General features: G+C 38.4%; 1 protein-coding gene across 15 annotated transcripts in view; it reads left to right on the top strand.

The window, feature by feature from the left end:
- The window catches only part of LOC105835059 (cAMP-specific 3',5'-cyclic phosphodiesterase), a 330289-nt gene that overhangs the window by 172153 nt on the left and 143256 nt on the right, over nt 1–14880 (top strand). For 3 of the 15 annotated variants that reach the window (XM_036292356.1, XM_036292357.1, XM_036292355.1), the window contains exon 1: nt 11173–13897. The exons of 9 other annotated variants lie outside the window; for them this stretch is intronic. Coding sequence is in view for 1 of the 6 variants with exons in the window: in XM_036292367.1 (XP_036148260.1) it covers nt 7599–7684 (86 nt within the window). In the remaining 5 variants the exon portion in view is untranslated. Of the gene's footprint in view, nt 1–532; nt 7685–11161; nt 13898–14880 lie in introns of those variants that run through there. 3 more of the 15 variants (XM_036292367.1, XM_036292351.1, XM_036292353.1) reach the window with 3 other exon arrangements.

Here is a 14880-nt window from a genome sequence, read left to right as displayed (position 1 = left end):
GCAACCGTGGCTTACTGGTGCGAACACGTCACATCATGTTATATTCGTTCCTTTGACGCCATTCGACAACAGGGGCACTAAAAGGGTTAACATCGTAGCGCATACATGTCGATACAAGCCTACCTTTGATGGTTGTGTATAGGATGTGCAATTAATGCACGTGCTATTATGATATTAATGGTATTTGCGGAGCGGATCGGCTCACTGGCGGAAAGACCTTTGACGCATACTGACGGCAGAACCGATATTACTTAATCTTATACAATGTGCTTTAATAATTATTTAATAACAAAAATATTTGTTTATTACGTGGATTTATTAAAATAAAATAATATATCAAAGATACCGAATTGTAAATGAGGTTGTAAATTTTTAGAGACTATGTTATTTGTACTTATGAGAAAATAAATAGAAATCGAATACGCATATATAGAAAATGTAATAATATATATAATTATTTATTAATAAATGAATATAGGGGCTTGGTCGCCAAAATTTTCTGTTAAATATTAAAATATATTATTACAACGAGAACACTTGTTTTTTCTATGTATTAATATATGAATAGAGGAGATAAGCAAATACTTAAATATTGTATAGTCCTTGAATACCTGCTCTATGGAATATTTAGATGTTAAATTCTCTTCTACTGATTACGAGAAAATTGATATTATATTATCTCAAGGATCGAATCTGGACATTCTTGTGCTCCGGGCAGTTTGTACCTTATTAATTTGGCTATCGTGGTTTCGGAGATAATCCTTCGCGGAACTTGATATATTGTGAGAAGGAATTTTCGGTCGATAACGACGAAACCTCAGAGAGACTTGTCGAGATTTTCGTCAATGAAAATTAACGTTAATTTTCTTTGTATGAAGAGAGAGAGAGAGAGAGAGAGCACATTCAACGTGTTCTCAGTGTAATAACATTGGTTCCTGGGTTATCCTATTATCGATTTCGCATTTGAAACAATGTAAACTGATTGTTAATTCAATTCGGTTAAGGTTCGATACCCCATCGGCTTCCGTTCAATCTTCGTGGAAAAAATGGTGCCCTTAGATCACATTAAACTTTTACGAAAGGCGGACGTAACTTTGATCATCATCGCGCGAGGTAAAGTGAATTACGTTAGGATGATACAAGCGAACTTGCGAGAACGCTTCGATGAAACTGGTGCGCCTGCGGGCATACGAGTATTCGATCAAGTTAGCGCAGGGGGATTCGACGTTCCGGATATTAACCAATTATCCAGATTTTGATTGGTAACGTCCTTTCTTTAAAGAACGAGCTAGAAGTGCAGTCGTGATTGCCTACCGTTTCTTTTTTTAAAAAAATAATGTTAGCTTGACAAGCCGGTTTTCACATTTACTTCGTTAAACCGAAGCGTGCAAAGATCCTAGCCTCTAGGTTAGCCATTTTCATCTATTATTCATTTCGCGCTTTCTGCTTTTTACGTTACATTAAAATTTATCGCGGTTCACATGTTCCTAATGTTTCATCTTGTATTATTCAAGCGCGGCGATTAAGCACGACAGAGCTTGTTTCAGACGCGATGGAAGGCGTCTACGTAAATTACTAATAAATATACTAATGGATCAAAACGCTTAAGTATTTATAGACTTTTCCGCGAGGTCGGAGGGAGCTCGGTAGCGTCCTGCGGCCTTCCACGCTGGCCGCGGATGCGATCCAAGTGCTACACGGCATTCGCGTTACTCGCGAATAGAGCCGCATTTATCTGGACTTAACGCTAAGTAAATTGTAATCCTTGGAATAGTTCTAGCGACGCGTCTAATGCTGTTGCGTCATGAATTCCTCTCCTCTCGCGCGTGGCCGATGTCGTGGCGATTAAGCCATTCACATCGCACGCTCGCCGTGTGACGCGAAGCGCGCGGATACCGATGTCTATAATTACACGAATATCGACTCGGTTTCCACCAGCCGCTCCGAGCTTCCTGCTATCTATCTACCGCGTTTATTCTCCAATGCAACGGTCGCAACGAGAACGGACTATCGTTATTCGCGCGATGCGTTTGCGCTATCTCGGTTACGGCCCGGTACCGCGATGACCTCACAAGTTTTATTCCTCCCAACGCGTATATTTCGTTGCCAGTAGGCGTAATTTGCATAATGGGTCGCGAACGCCGAGTGGCTTTTCGTGTAACACGTAACCATCCTAGACGCCTAGACGTTTCATGGCGCGCGCGTCTACAAGAGCCTCGACTCTCGAGGAATTCCTCTGCTCATTCATTGCGCGGGAGAATAGCGCGGGCGGGGAAATGGCATTCTTCGACACTATTGCGGAAGAGATCTCTAATAGGAAACGGCGCGCCTCTCTCGTCTTAGAGGCAAGCCGTCGGGATGAAAATGCATCTTGCCGGCTCTCCTTTTAGGAGAGACACGACAAAGATCGAGACCCGAGATAAATCCTTCCCTTCCCGCGTACGACTGCAATATGTGCAATTAGGTTAAACGCGAATTTCTTCGTTAATAAGGAAATTGCAGGGTGTCCTGGAAATATTACTGTTGCTTTATTAAAAGATCAATTATTCTAACTTAGAGTCGATGAAGCTTCTCTCAATTTATCTCACATTGAGCTTTTATTTAAAGCAAATTTAAAAGTGTGCAGCAAACAATTTTTTGTTGCAGGAAACGTGTGGGTTTCTGGTACATGTAATCGTCGTTGTAATCCAATAATCAAAGTTTGAAAAATGATAAAATATATCTATTCTGATTTCTATAATCAAATATACATATTTCCGCTGTTGGCTTATACACTTTATTGCTATCGAGCACTGTGCAGGTCGATAGTTGACTTTCTTTTCTGCCAAAATCGAAGCATCGTGTTTGTCGAAGCACTGTTTACTATAACTGCTATCCGGCGGAGAACTGTGAATAGTTTCGGTTAGAATATCCGATGTGTTTGCCTGTCGTATTAGCTGCAGCGATTTGGCAGAATGGCCAGGTGAAATCGCAGAGGGACTGTATCGCGAATAACGGCCGATTTTGTCTTGTAGACGTCTGCTTCCGCGCCACTTTCATTTGCATTTTAATGCTCGTGCACTATATCGCCATCGTGTCTCCGATGTCTTACTTTTCCATTTCACGTGAGCTGTTTACTGTCATAAAAATCCGTATCTTCACGTATAATATAGTGCCCCTCATCATCTACTTTCACATAAATAGATATTCTTTTTTTTCTACGAGAATGTGCTTAACCAACTTTTTCACTAATGTAAATTATTATGAAATTTGTATTTTAACATATTTAACTTGCAATAAATTTTTTTTAAATTTAAGTTGCTTATTATGGTTTAATTTAGAAAAGAGAGCGTTAATAATTTTTAATATATAACGTTTTGTAAGAACTGTTTTATTACAATCGCAATTTAACATATTTAAACTTGGAAATTGCAAAGTTTACTGCAGACGATAATATTTGTTGCTACCTCTGCAAACTCGTCGAGCATTCACGGATGGCAGCATCGCATTGGCGCGCCTTTATCGGTAGCCGATCCCGCAGGGATGACTGATCCGTCATTTGGGCTTGCATAGTAAACTCACAGAATCCAAACTCGATACACTGCTATGTGGATCCTTTGGATACTCACATACCTTACATACATATTTGTACATACATATTTTTGCGAACAATAAACATTTGAAACAAATAGAAGATGGAATATAATTTAAGATTAATTAGAATAAAAATCGAACTTGCTACATTATTTGAAGCAGAATAGCGAAACATATAATTTATTATTTATTTATTTTTTTAATAAAAAGTATTTGATATAACTGATTTTATGTACACATATATAGAATTTAATTTTAATCGAGTTTATATATTTACAGTATATGTACATAATTAGTTAATTACTGATAACACTAAATATGACTATATTAATAACACTAATAAACGGCAAATAGCAATTAATAATCGCATAATCACTTTGTTAAATGTGATCAATATTAATTAATACTATCACAAACAACGTATATTACTACTATATCTATCCATTATTAACTTAAATTAATATTTTTAATTGTGTCAAAATTATGTTTTAATAACTTTTAAAAATAAATTTATTGTTTTTCTTGTCCCTGCTATGCAGATCAATTTAAAAAGCAGATAGTAATCTTCTTGGTCGCTGCCTAATGAAACGAAAAAAGATTGACCAGCCCCTGGTATTCTTTTTACACAGTTGCTTCCGCCATAGTTGTTTCCCTTTGCACGAGCGCGTTAGGGCAAGATGTCGCAGCAAAGGGTTAATAATATCGATTAATTATTTTTGCTTTTATTTTTATAAACTTCACTGCCTTTGGCATCCCCGCGCATCGCATACATCTCCTGCGTAACATGTTTTTGAACAATTAAGCAGAAATCTTGTAAACAGTGCAAAAGATGCGTTACTACGTTTACTGAAAATTATAGATCAGTATAGGGAATTTATTATAAATTTAAAAAAACATTTTTTTATTTTGAAAATACATTTTATTAACAAGTTTTATATAAAGTATTTATATTTTCAAATGATGACTATATACGCGCTTTAATATTATTTCAAAACAAAATTAATATTTTGCGAATGTGCATCAACTGGAAATGAAGTTATTATTTTGTAATGTATGTGTTAAAGAGTTGCCTCAGGTACAAAAAAATTACCAATTTCTTCCGAAATTATGTTTTTTCACGGTAAGTTTGTGAACTCTATATCAAAGTTTATTCGAAAAAATTACGTGCAAAGTTATCAAAGTTCTGGTTCCTTAATCAATCAATATGTTAAATATTACTAATTAGACTCGAACAAAATGCATATATAATTATTTGTTTAAATAACGCTTATATCTATTTTATTGGTTCTTTTTTAACATTAACAACAACAAGTTTATTTCAGTAAACTGTTTTAGTATTTGCGTGATAAAATCTTATTTTCTATATAATGAAGACGAATATTCTTGGTGTATGATTACAACGTAGGAAATACAAACGTAACATCGCCGCCGTGTTGTTTTATAAATTAAGTAGATTTGTAATAAATTCTCCTTGAACGGAGAAAAAATAACCGTCATCTTTTTCGTCTACTTACTTATTTACTTTGCGGTACACCCACGTTACTCGTAACCAGCCATTAATTATAATTAAGTACAAGTTCCTCGTACTTTCTGATGCTTCGTAAGCTATTTGCTCCGATGTCAGATTTATCCTCGTTAGTTGAGAGTTGTTTAATGATAATGATCGCGAGTATAACTTTATCAGTATAGTAGCGAGAGCGATTTTTCATCAGTGAGAAAAATTTTACGATTATCCTCACGCCGTAGTTGTTCCGTTTATAACAATTTGTGATTCACGTATTCTCTTGCATCATGTTTCACCCGCGATTGCCAAATTCGTGCAGAACCGAGAGAAAAATGATGCTAAGCACAACGGAACGGCTCGCGATTCCACGTCTAAGTTGGCCACCGCGAACATTTGGTTTCTCAAAATACGAGTATTATAATTGGCCGGCCGACACCCACGATTTATATGGAGGCAACGTCGCGCGCCGAGAATTCTCGATTATAATAAATAACCGACGACCTTGTGTCTCGTTCGACTTTTCTCCCTCCTCAGAGAATGATCTAAAAAAAAAAAAAAAGGAAGCGTAATTATCCGGCGTGTATGAAACTTCCCTCATGTCCTGCGAGTTTCTTAATTGGAAGATGGGCTATTCGTGAATTTATGAGGGATCATTCATTGAGACGTAACTCATTTTCTAATCAGGGCCTTGACGTAAACTAATAACACCCATCAGTTAGCATTTGTCACAACTTTGGCAGATATTTGCACAACATGCCGGATGCGGGCGCGTGCTCTGTAGCAAATCGAATTTTCATCTCGTAGCGCGCTTCAAAAAATATCTGGTAATTTGGCGACTTAGAAGCACACGGATGCTTCAATATTTGTGGACACTTGCCAGCTCACTCTCAGATATAGAACGGAAAATATATGCATGTCGGAAAAAATATGCATAAATTATTAATATGGTTTTGTTTGCGCAAAACATTATTGAAGATTAAAAAAAAAAACATTTTTTCCGTATTACACATATGCATATGCACGTAATCTACATGTATAATTTACCTTCTTTGAGAGAAATTTTTAGGCTTTGTTCTTACTCATATTTATATATACTCTATTTGTGAATCAGTATGTAATCTCATGTGCATTTTAAAGTACATCAACTCTATTACGATTTAACAATGAAGCCTCTTACCAAGGGAAATCTCACGTCTTTATTCAACACCTCTGTGATCTGTGATTGACCGCGTTTAGGACAGTAACAATACCGTATAAGATTAAATCACAGATCAATGCATCATACATTTCGTTACACGTGTGCTTAAACATATTTTACTTCGAGTATTTTTTAATATATATATAAAAGTGTGTACAAAAACAGCGCGATAAAGGAGCGTAAAAAAATGGAGAGTAATAGTATCGAAACGAGGTACATATGTGAGAAGACAAGGGGGAACGGCGAAATTGGATTAATGCGGAAGGCTACATTTACATCGCGCTCACGACGACATAAAAGAGGCGAACGTAAAAAAAGATATCACGGCGTATTTACGTGTGTCGTGACTCCGAAAATCGTACAAACTACGTATACGTGAGAAAAGCGACGGCGTTCAAAATAATCCCAAGTCGCTCTATAAATACAATACGACATTCAGTCGTGTGCGGTGCGTCGCGATGTCCAGATGCTTACCTCGTCTATTCGTTCGGCGCGACAGCCGATTTAATTGCCGGTTCCGTTAGATTGATTGGCGATCGGTGACTCGTGCTTAAGTCATTGAGCTAGGAAAATTTCATTCGTCTTTGAAGTTCGATTGTTTGCGTGACAATGACGTGAACGGCGAGAAATTATCTTGTCGTTCGAGGACAGTGTAATAAATCGCGCGCAGCAGAGTGACGTGTCGCGAAAAAAAAAACATTTGCGAATATATATATATATATATATATAAACGTTTTTTTTTCCGATATGCTCTGTATGCGCTTATAGCGTTCCATGATCGGCAGTGTGCGTCGCGAGTAATAATCGGCGATTGTGATCTACTCTTGCGCAACAAGACCTTTATTGGCGTCTTCGCCAATTAACCATGTTGTGGCATAACGATCAAGAGCGATGCCATGCAATTGTACAACGCGTAAATAAATAAGTCAATCGAATCACTCTTCGAAATACACGTTTGATTAAAAAATACAAGCGATTCCTACGAAAGCCGTCGTGAGTTTATCGTACTTTGTACAGTAAATTTTGCAAATATCTTGTATGTTGCGCGGGTAAAAAGTATGTAGCGGTTCGATCGTAGAGTTCGTCGAAGATACGATGACCACGTCTTCGCGTTAGTGCGTGTTGGTGTGTGCCAAAAAATCTTCAGCTCCTCTTCTCGGTAGCTCCTCGCAGTGAATCTGGAATTAATGTGCTACAATTTTAGATGAGTCGGGACGTGTCGCGTGTCGTTGTGCCGCGAAACGACAACCACGCGGCGGCCGTTGGCAAGGCGCGTACATTTTAAGAGCGTCAAGCTTTTTCCGCGCCTCTCACTCCGCGAGGATGGAGAGGCTCAGCGTGGCGGAAGCATTGCGCCGGAAGGATAGGAGGCGTCGCAGGGGTTGGACGGTGGTCGGGCACGAATTGCGGTGAGTACGATAAATCACGTGAGAATTTGGCTCCCGCCCCCTGGATGAGATATCTGTCAGTGAGATAGAACTCGACGGCCAGGTGAAACGGTAAGTCGCGCGCGCGGCGCAGGCGGAGGAACGTTTTGTTTTCGGCCGAAATAAAACTGTGCATCGTGTGTCCGCGCTCGAAGCGACTTGATGAAGCGACCGGGGATTTTTTGGGGGAGGGGTGGGAAGGAATACACTGCTGATGGAGATATCTATATGACACAAATCCATGCGCAAAGTCGGTCAATCCGGAGCTATTTTTTTGACAAACAAAAGAGGAGAAAGGACTTTCAATCAAATGTTTGCGAAGCGAACATCGTCACAAATAGCGAAGATATCTGCATGCATGATGAGTGGGACATTTTAATTATTATTTTAAATATTGTAGGATTTTAAGACTTAAATTTATGAAGTAAAATCTGAAGGGTTTATTTATTTATTTATTTTTTTGAGCAGATCGTTGTTCAACTTTTATCTGTCATGACAAATCGTTTTATCAAGCGATGAGATAATTGGAAAGAGGTAACCTTAAACCGATAACTGTGGTAACTGTGGTAACTGCATCTGCTGGTAAAACGATCATGGTACCGCCATCTTTCGCGATACTGGCTGGGTTTCGCTGGCTCTTCTCTGCTATATGTAACAGTTAGATCGATACTGCTGTTCACCGTCTCTCTTTACAGTTTTACTGAACAAAGTCGATAAATTAGATTCCATTTTAAAAACGTGTGTTATTGTTTAACTCTTCAATATCTTTAGTACCTTATTTTCTACTGATAAATAATAATATTAAAGTTTATTTAAAGAAAAAATAATGAAAACATATTATTTATTAGAAAATGTAATACTAGAAAACAAATAGTTTCTCTTCTAAATTCTATTTCTCGATTTTTATTTTTATTTCTTCAATTTCCATATGTTTTTATAATTAAAAAGTATTGGCCATAATAACATTGTTGTTTCAGAGAATTTTCCGCATTTTTTATCATTTTGATGCTTTCCGATAAAATTGTAGAATTTTAAGATGTAATACAGTTAATGAATATTATCTATACGGAGAAAGTTTGTATAATAAGTATTTCCAGATGAAAGGTATTTCTGAATGAAAAATTAATTAATTCTTTCATGAATATTTAGATTTAGAGATTTCGACAGTGAAACATCAGTTTGATGCAATTTATCACGATGAATGCCGAATGCTAATTACATGTTAATATTATTATTCTGACGGTCTTTCAATTTATGTACCGCATATTACGTCACTTGTAAAGGTTTACAGTTCAGTAAATCGTAGAATAGCCAAATATTTCGCGGAAACTTTGCGAAAATAACATGATTCAACAAATCTGCATCTCACGGAAAAAAACATTTTTGATTTCAACTTGATGGAAGGTTTTCCCCGAGGAAAGGTTTCATGCGTGATCGTTGCGAATTGCGTGTTCATAATTCAAGTCAAATGCAGAGCATTTCATGTTGGAGTAGTTTAAGGTTACATTTATCATTAGAACACAGGAAGTCCGTGAAATCTCTCTGCTTCCATTGCAGTGATTTGATGGAATGAATATCACAACATGGCTAACTACAAAATAAACTCCAAATAACATTTTGTTTAAAATTTTTTAATTTACAATGAAATACATTTTTTATGAAACATTTTTTATTGGTGATAACAAATCGGTTATGTAAATTACTACATTACTTATATTTACTGTTCCACTTATATTCACCGTTTTTTTTTCCTTCGCAAAACGATTTATTGAAGCAGTTAAAGCAAAAAAAATACACTTTATCGCATTTATACGGTGATTATGCGCTGCGTATATTCTTCGCAGTGTAATGCTCGAAGATTTTACGGGTTCGCATTGTCCCAGCGCAACGTTCAAATTTTACAACGCGGTGCTTCGCCTCGAAAATTTATCGTTCACAGCGCACGTATAAATTTCACGCGCGGAAACGACGCACCGTAAAGTTCAGGCGTTGCACTCAATACACGCCGCAGTAAGTGAAGAATGCGTGTGAAAGAAATATTATGACGCGAATTAAAAAGTATAACACTATTTTTTTGCGCCGTCCCTCGTAATGCCGAGAAATAATGTTTATATGTGATATCTACTACTTAATGTATATAATAACATGTATAATGAAACATGTATGATGAAATAACAATTTTAATAACTTACCATTTTTACGAGTCTCTTTATCTACAAGAAGAAGTGGACCTGTATGTAGGATTACAGACTTGTACAACGTAACGTATCTTTGAACTGAAGAAGCATATATCACATATGAATGTGCTCTTAGAGAAACATTTTTACAACTCTGAAGGAAAGAGGATATATATATGCGCATAAAACATTTTTCTTCATTTGCCCTCAGGCTATATGATGTGACATCGGTCGCTTTATTTTCAAGATATTGGGTTAAGGTAAGGAAATGGACCGTTTCTGTGCGTCATTGTCAGTATCATCACTAATATCCGCGCGAATAACGTCATGTAATATCGCGCATATCCATCCGTAATTTCACGCAGCGTTCCGACGCGACGTTTGAAATTATTTCATGTCGATGATTAATAAACGACGTCATCGCAAAAACCTTCTCGCGCCAAATGCTGACGTACGAAGTGCACAATGCCAGCTGAATCGATCCGAGAGAGACAGATAGATGGATAGAGCTTTTATTGATAATCTAGGGTAAACCCTCTAAGATTGTGTCTTGATAGAATACAGTGTACAGAACGCAGGAAAAACAAGAGTAAGGAAATTACATAAAACAAAATTACAAGCAAAACCGGAGAAGATACATGGGAATTCGAAGGCCCATAAATGCGGTATGCACGCATAGGGTGAGGATTAAGCGCAGTTTGAGAGGGCAGTTAGAGAGACACAGAGAATAAACTGATGATAACATAAATAAATACACAATACATAAATACATAAATAGAGAGAGAGGGGGGGGGAGAGACAGAGAGACAGAAAAAGAGAAAGAGAGAGAGGTTCTTTCGCGCTTACGAGGACGTGAAACTCGGAAGCTGCCAAACTTTATAGGCGATCATCACATGAACATTTAATGAACTGATTGTCAATTTTTTTGCGGATTATTGCACATTGATATGAAATAAAATTACGCGGTTTAATTCGGTTCAATTAAATTCATCTTTCATTTCATTGCAATCTACCAAAAGTTTGGGGAAGAAATAATACCTGTTATGTGCACCGAGTCGTTATTGCAAAGCAATTCATTTTAGAGCAGGTCGATATATGTCATATTGTTGTTTTTTTAATGTTCATCGGTGATATCTTTAATTAATTTATAACACCTTTATGCTCGACGAAATAGATAAGATTTATTTTTAAAAATTTGATGTGGGTTATTTATTCTTATTTTTATCAAAATAATATCCGCAAATTTTTCTTAAATTCCTTATACATATATTATCTTTTTCTTTTTAGAAATTTTTACACGTGTTTTTTGAAATATGATTGATAGTTATAAATTTCTTCAAAAAGACATCAATGCTCACGACAACAAAGTTATTTTTTTCTCATTACAATTTGCAAAATTCTACACATAATTGTAGCTATTGTCAACTTTCTAAGTAAGATTTGCATTTTGTTGCTATTTGTTAGACGCCTATTCTTTCTCAATAATACTTGTCTCACTTTTAAAATAAACTGATGTATATGTCGGTGCATGTACCATGAAACTGAAAATTTCTTTGTGTCTTATACCATGTCTTTTGAATATTTCTCTCTTTTTCCCCTTCTTTTTCTCTTTCTTTAGCACGTTCTTCTTATTATATTTGACGTCAAGTTTGAAACTTGCTACCCACCAATTGATTAAATAGACAATGACTCACCGTTGCGCTAGTTCAAGTTTCTTAATCTCACAAAAGCAGAGTCTTTTAGACCATTTCGTTCAGTTTAAGAATAAACACACAAGCGCGATTATTACCGAACGTATCAAAAGCTTTGGATGTGCTCTTCGATCTTCTTGAATAAATGATATCATCAAATGTAATGTCTTGTATATCAATCATATTTCAAATTTGACACAATGTTGCCGAATATTTTTCAGAGATAGGTGGGATCGAATTGCGTATTTATCAGGCGAATGGGTTTTGTTTCTCGAAAAACCAATTCACGCAAGTATGATACTGCGGAACCGATACGTTTGATACGCGATAAATTTCGCGCGCTTTAATCAATGCATTATTAATTAATATCGTGTCATATGACGTTATCGTCAATATTTAATTCCTAGTCTGTCACATTCCCTCTTTAAATTGGTTCTTCGTTGTCGGATGTTTTTGTTCCTCACGAGTTGGTAAACGTCGTTAACGAAACAATAAGCTCTCATGTTTGGTGTGGGCACGCTGCCGTTGCAGAGTCGTGCACTTACGTGTATGATGCACGCTCAAGTGCACGAAATTGTTTCTCTCGGAGATATTTATTTTTGGATACTAAGCTTTCGCAACGATCACGAAGGATGTGTAGAATCGATAAATTATGTGAACCGTATGCTGCGTGAAAGTTAAGTTTTGTACATCGAATGCCTCGCTACGAACGATATCGCTACAATCCTAACGAATCCTCACACAAATCCTGGGTTAGTTATCTCATTCTCGCAGTCAACATATTAATCCGGGTAATTTTCATTGCGTTGCGCTTTAATCACTTCGTGACGTGGACGAGATGATGAATCTCCGTATCGCGAAAATGAGTTTTCGCGCTCGGGGTCCGGTAGATTAGAGCGGCCGAGAGATAACTGTTTTATGTCTTCTCCAGAGTACGTCGGACTACGAGCGGATTCGTCCCATCTCGATAAAGAAGCTCTAAAACGCGTTTTCGCGTAGGAGGGAAACTCTCTGGAGAACTATACCTTTCGCCGTAGCTCGTTTCTGTGCTTGAAGGGCGAAGGGCCGCTTTTCCTATATATCTCATCTAATAATGCGCCACGTTGAATTCTGGCTCAGGACTCCCACATCTACCTGAATAAATCGATTTCATCGTAGTGCTAAGTTTCCCTTGACCGTAACAACTGATAACATTGGCTGCACTTCCTCCGACAGTATACTTCCCAAATCTGATATTGCGATGAAATTACAACGTTTCGCTAATTGATAAATTTGGCCTAAGAATAGTAGTTTTTTTCTTTCACCACATTTAATCAAGATACGACCAACTATCTTTGGAATACTTGAGTACTTTGACTTAATCGTAATGAACTTTTTGCTTGAATCGAAAAATTGAAAAGGTATTCTGTTAGAAATGCACAATGGTACTTCATTAGAAACATACACGCCTGCAGAGAGATATTTATTGCAGGATTGCGTAAAACGATACTCTTTTATTTTGAAACGCCGATGCTACGATTGTTACGATTTAAAAGCTAACGAAGAGATAATTGAAAGTCCGAAACGCGATCTGCGCGATCCCTCGCATTTGCCCCGGTTTCCCTCTGATATTATCGGAGCATCAGCCTTTTCGATCCTAATATCACATGGACACAATGTTCTCGGCGACGCTATTAGCCGTGCCTTCTCACAGCGTGTCACGCGTGATTGACGACGACGCCCCGTCAGATGCGTCGCTGGACAGATGGGCCGAGATACAGCGGAGCAGCGCACCGAGAGGGCACGAAACGCGATACCCAAACGACAGAGACAGAGGGGTGACAGCCGGGTTGGAGGAGCAGCGAAAGCGAACAGCGAGACGACGACGTTGGTCGCAGCTCACACACAGAGAGCATGCCCGCGGCAGGCGGGTGAGCACGATGACGCTCCTCCTCGCTCCTCGCCAGCCCGGTTCGCAAGGGGGCAGCTCGTCGACGCTCTCTCAGTCCGACAGCACACGCGACTTCGCGCGGTTCACGCGACCCCGTGCCTCGTGCTCGTGCTCGAGGCCGCCCTTGTGACTTGTCGTGATCATCCCTCGTCCCGGTTACCGTCGCGACTGGCGTCCCGACTACTGATCAGTGTGTGACCGACGGCGTCCGGTGGAAACCCTCGTGGATCCGGATTTACAAGTTACCCAGACAAGTTAACTAACTAACTCGTGAATCACCAGTTTCTCCCTGTAGATCGTGGTGAGCTTGTTGCGACACGGGGAAACCTGGTTATCCTTGGAATAGGACTAACTAGCCCTGCTATGACCAGCTCGTAATATCTTCTGTGTATCCCCGGTGGGTTCTCACGGCGTGTTGCACGACACAAGTACAAAGGACATTGCGCGCAAGAGAGAGAGAGAGAGAGAGAGAGAGAGAGAGAGACTCGATAGTGAGCATCTACTTGGGAAGTGGAGGAATTACACTCGGAATACGATTACTCGCATCATTCGTGCGGATCTGCTTTGAGCAGACTTTTGTTTGAATACGATTTGGATCGATTAATTACAAAGTTCACGCGCGAGCTTCTCGGATCCTTTTATATACCGCAGCGACAGAGAGAGAGAGAGAGAGAGCTTTCGCGGCTCTGTTAGCTTTTGTAATTAGCAGAGCATGTGAGAGTGTGTACGCGGGCATGAAACTTCATTATGTGTAATAGCCCCTAGGTGAAGTTTCCTTTTTTGTTGCAAAGTCCCGGAGGTCGACATTTCGGTCTTTATCAGAGCCGCGGCTTGGAAATTTCTGAAATGGGATCTGGATATAATGCTTCACCTATAGAAAGGGAAGATTTCCACTCCAATCCCCAATCCCGCTTCTTCGCCGCGCGTAATTATATACAAGTACCAAGATCCAATTTAATTGTTTCCGAAGTGGTGGCATGGATTTGTTACATAGGAAAAATGTTTATCGAGATAATGAAATAATGACGCCGTGCGAATGATGCGAGTAATGCGCTGTAAATACTCTTACTTTTTGTAACTTGTGACAATTATCTTGCGCTCTTTGTCAAATTTATATTATTTTGTGAGATGAATTTAAAATTTCTTATCGTTATTATGTTACTTTTAATTGTACTGAAATGAATACACTTACATATTTGCGGTAAGAAATCGAATGAAACGATAAGAAACGCGATAAGAGATAATACTAATTATATAAAAGCCGTTACGTTTTTTTTCTGCCTTGGAGTACTTGGAGCCACCGAAAAATTACTTTTACATTCGCGGATGTGTAGCTTTTGCAAAGCTCCTATTCCTTTCTTTGGCCTCGCTTAAGATTCT

This window comes from Monomorium pharaonis, chromosome 9 (genome assembly GCF_013373865.1).
Source record: "Monomorium pharaonis isolate MP-MQ-018 chromosome 9, ASM1337386v2, whole genome shotgun sequence".
In the NCBI taxonomy this organism is placed as follows: Eukaryota; Metazoa; Arthropoda; class Insecta; order Hymenoptera; family Formicidae; genus Monomorium; species Monomorium pharaonis.
This window is presented reverse-complemented; position numbering and strand designations above follow the sequence as displayed.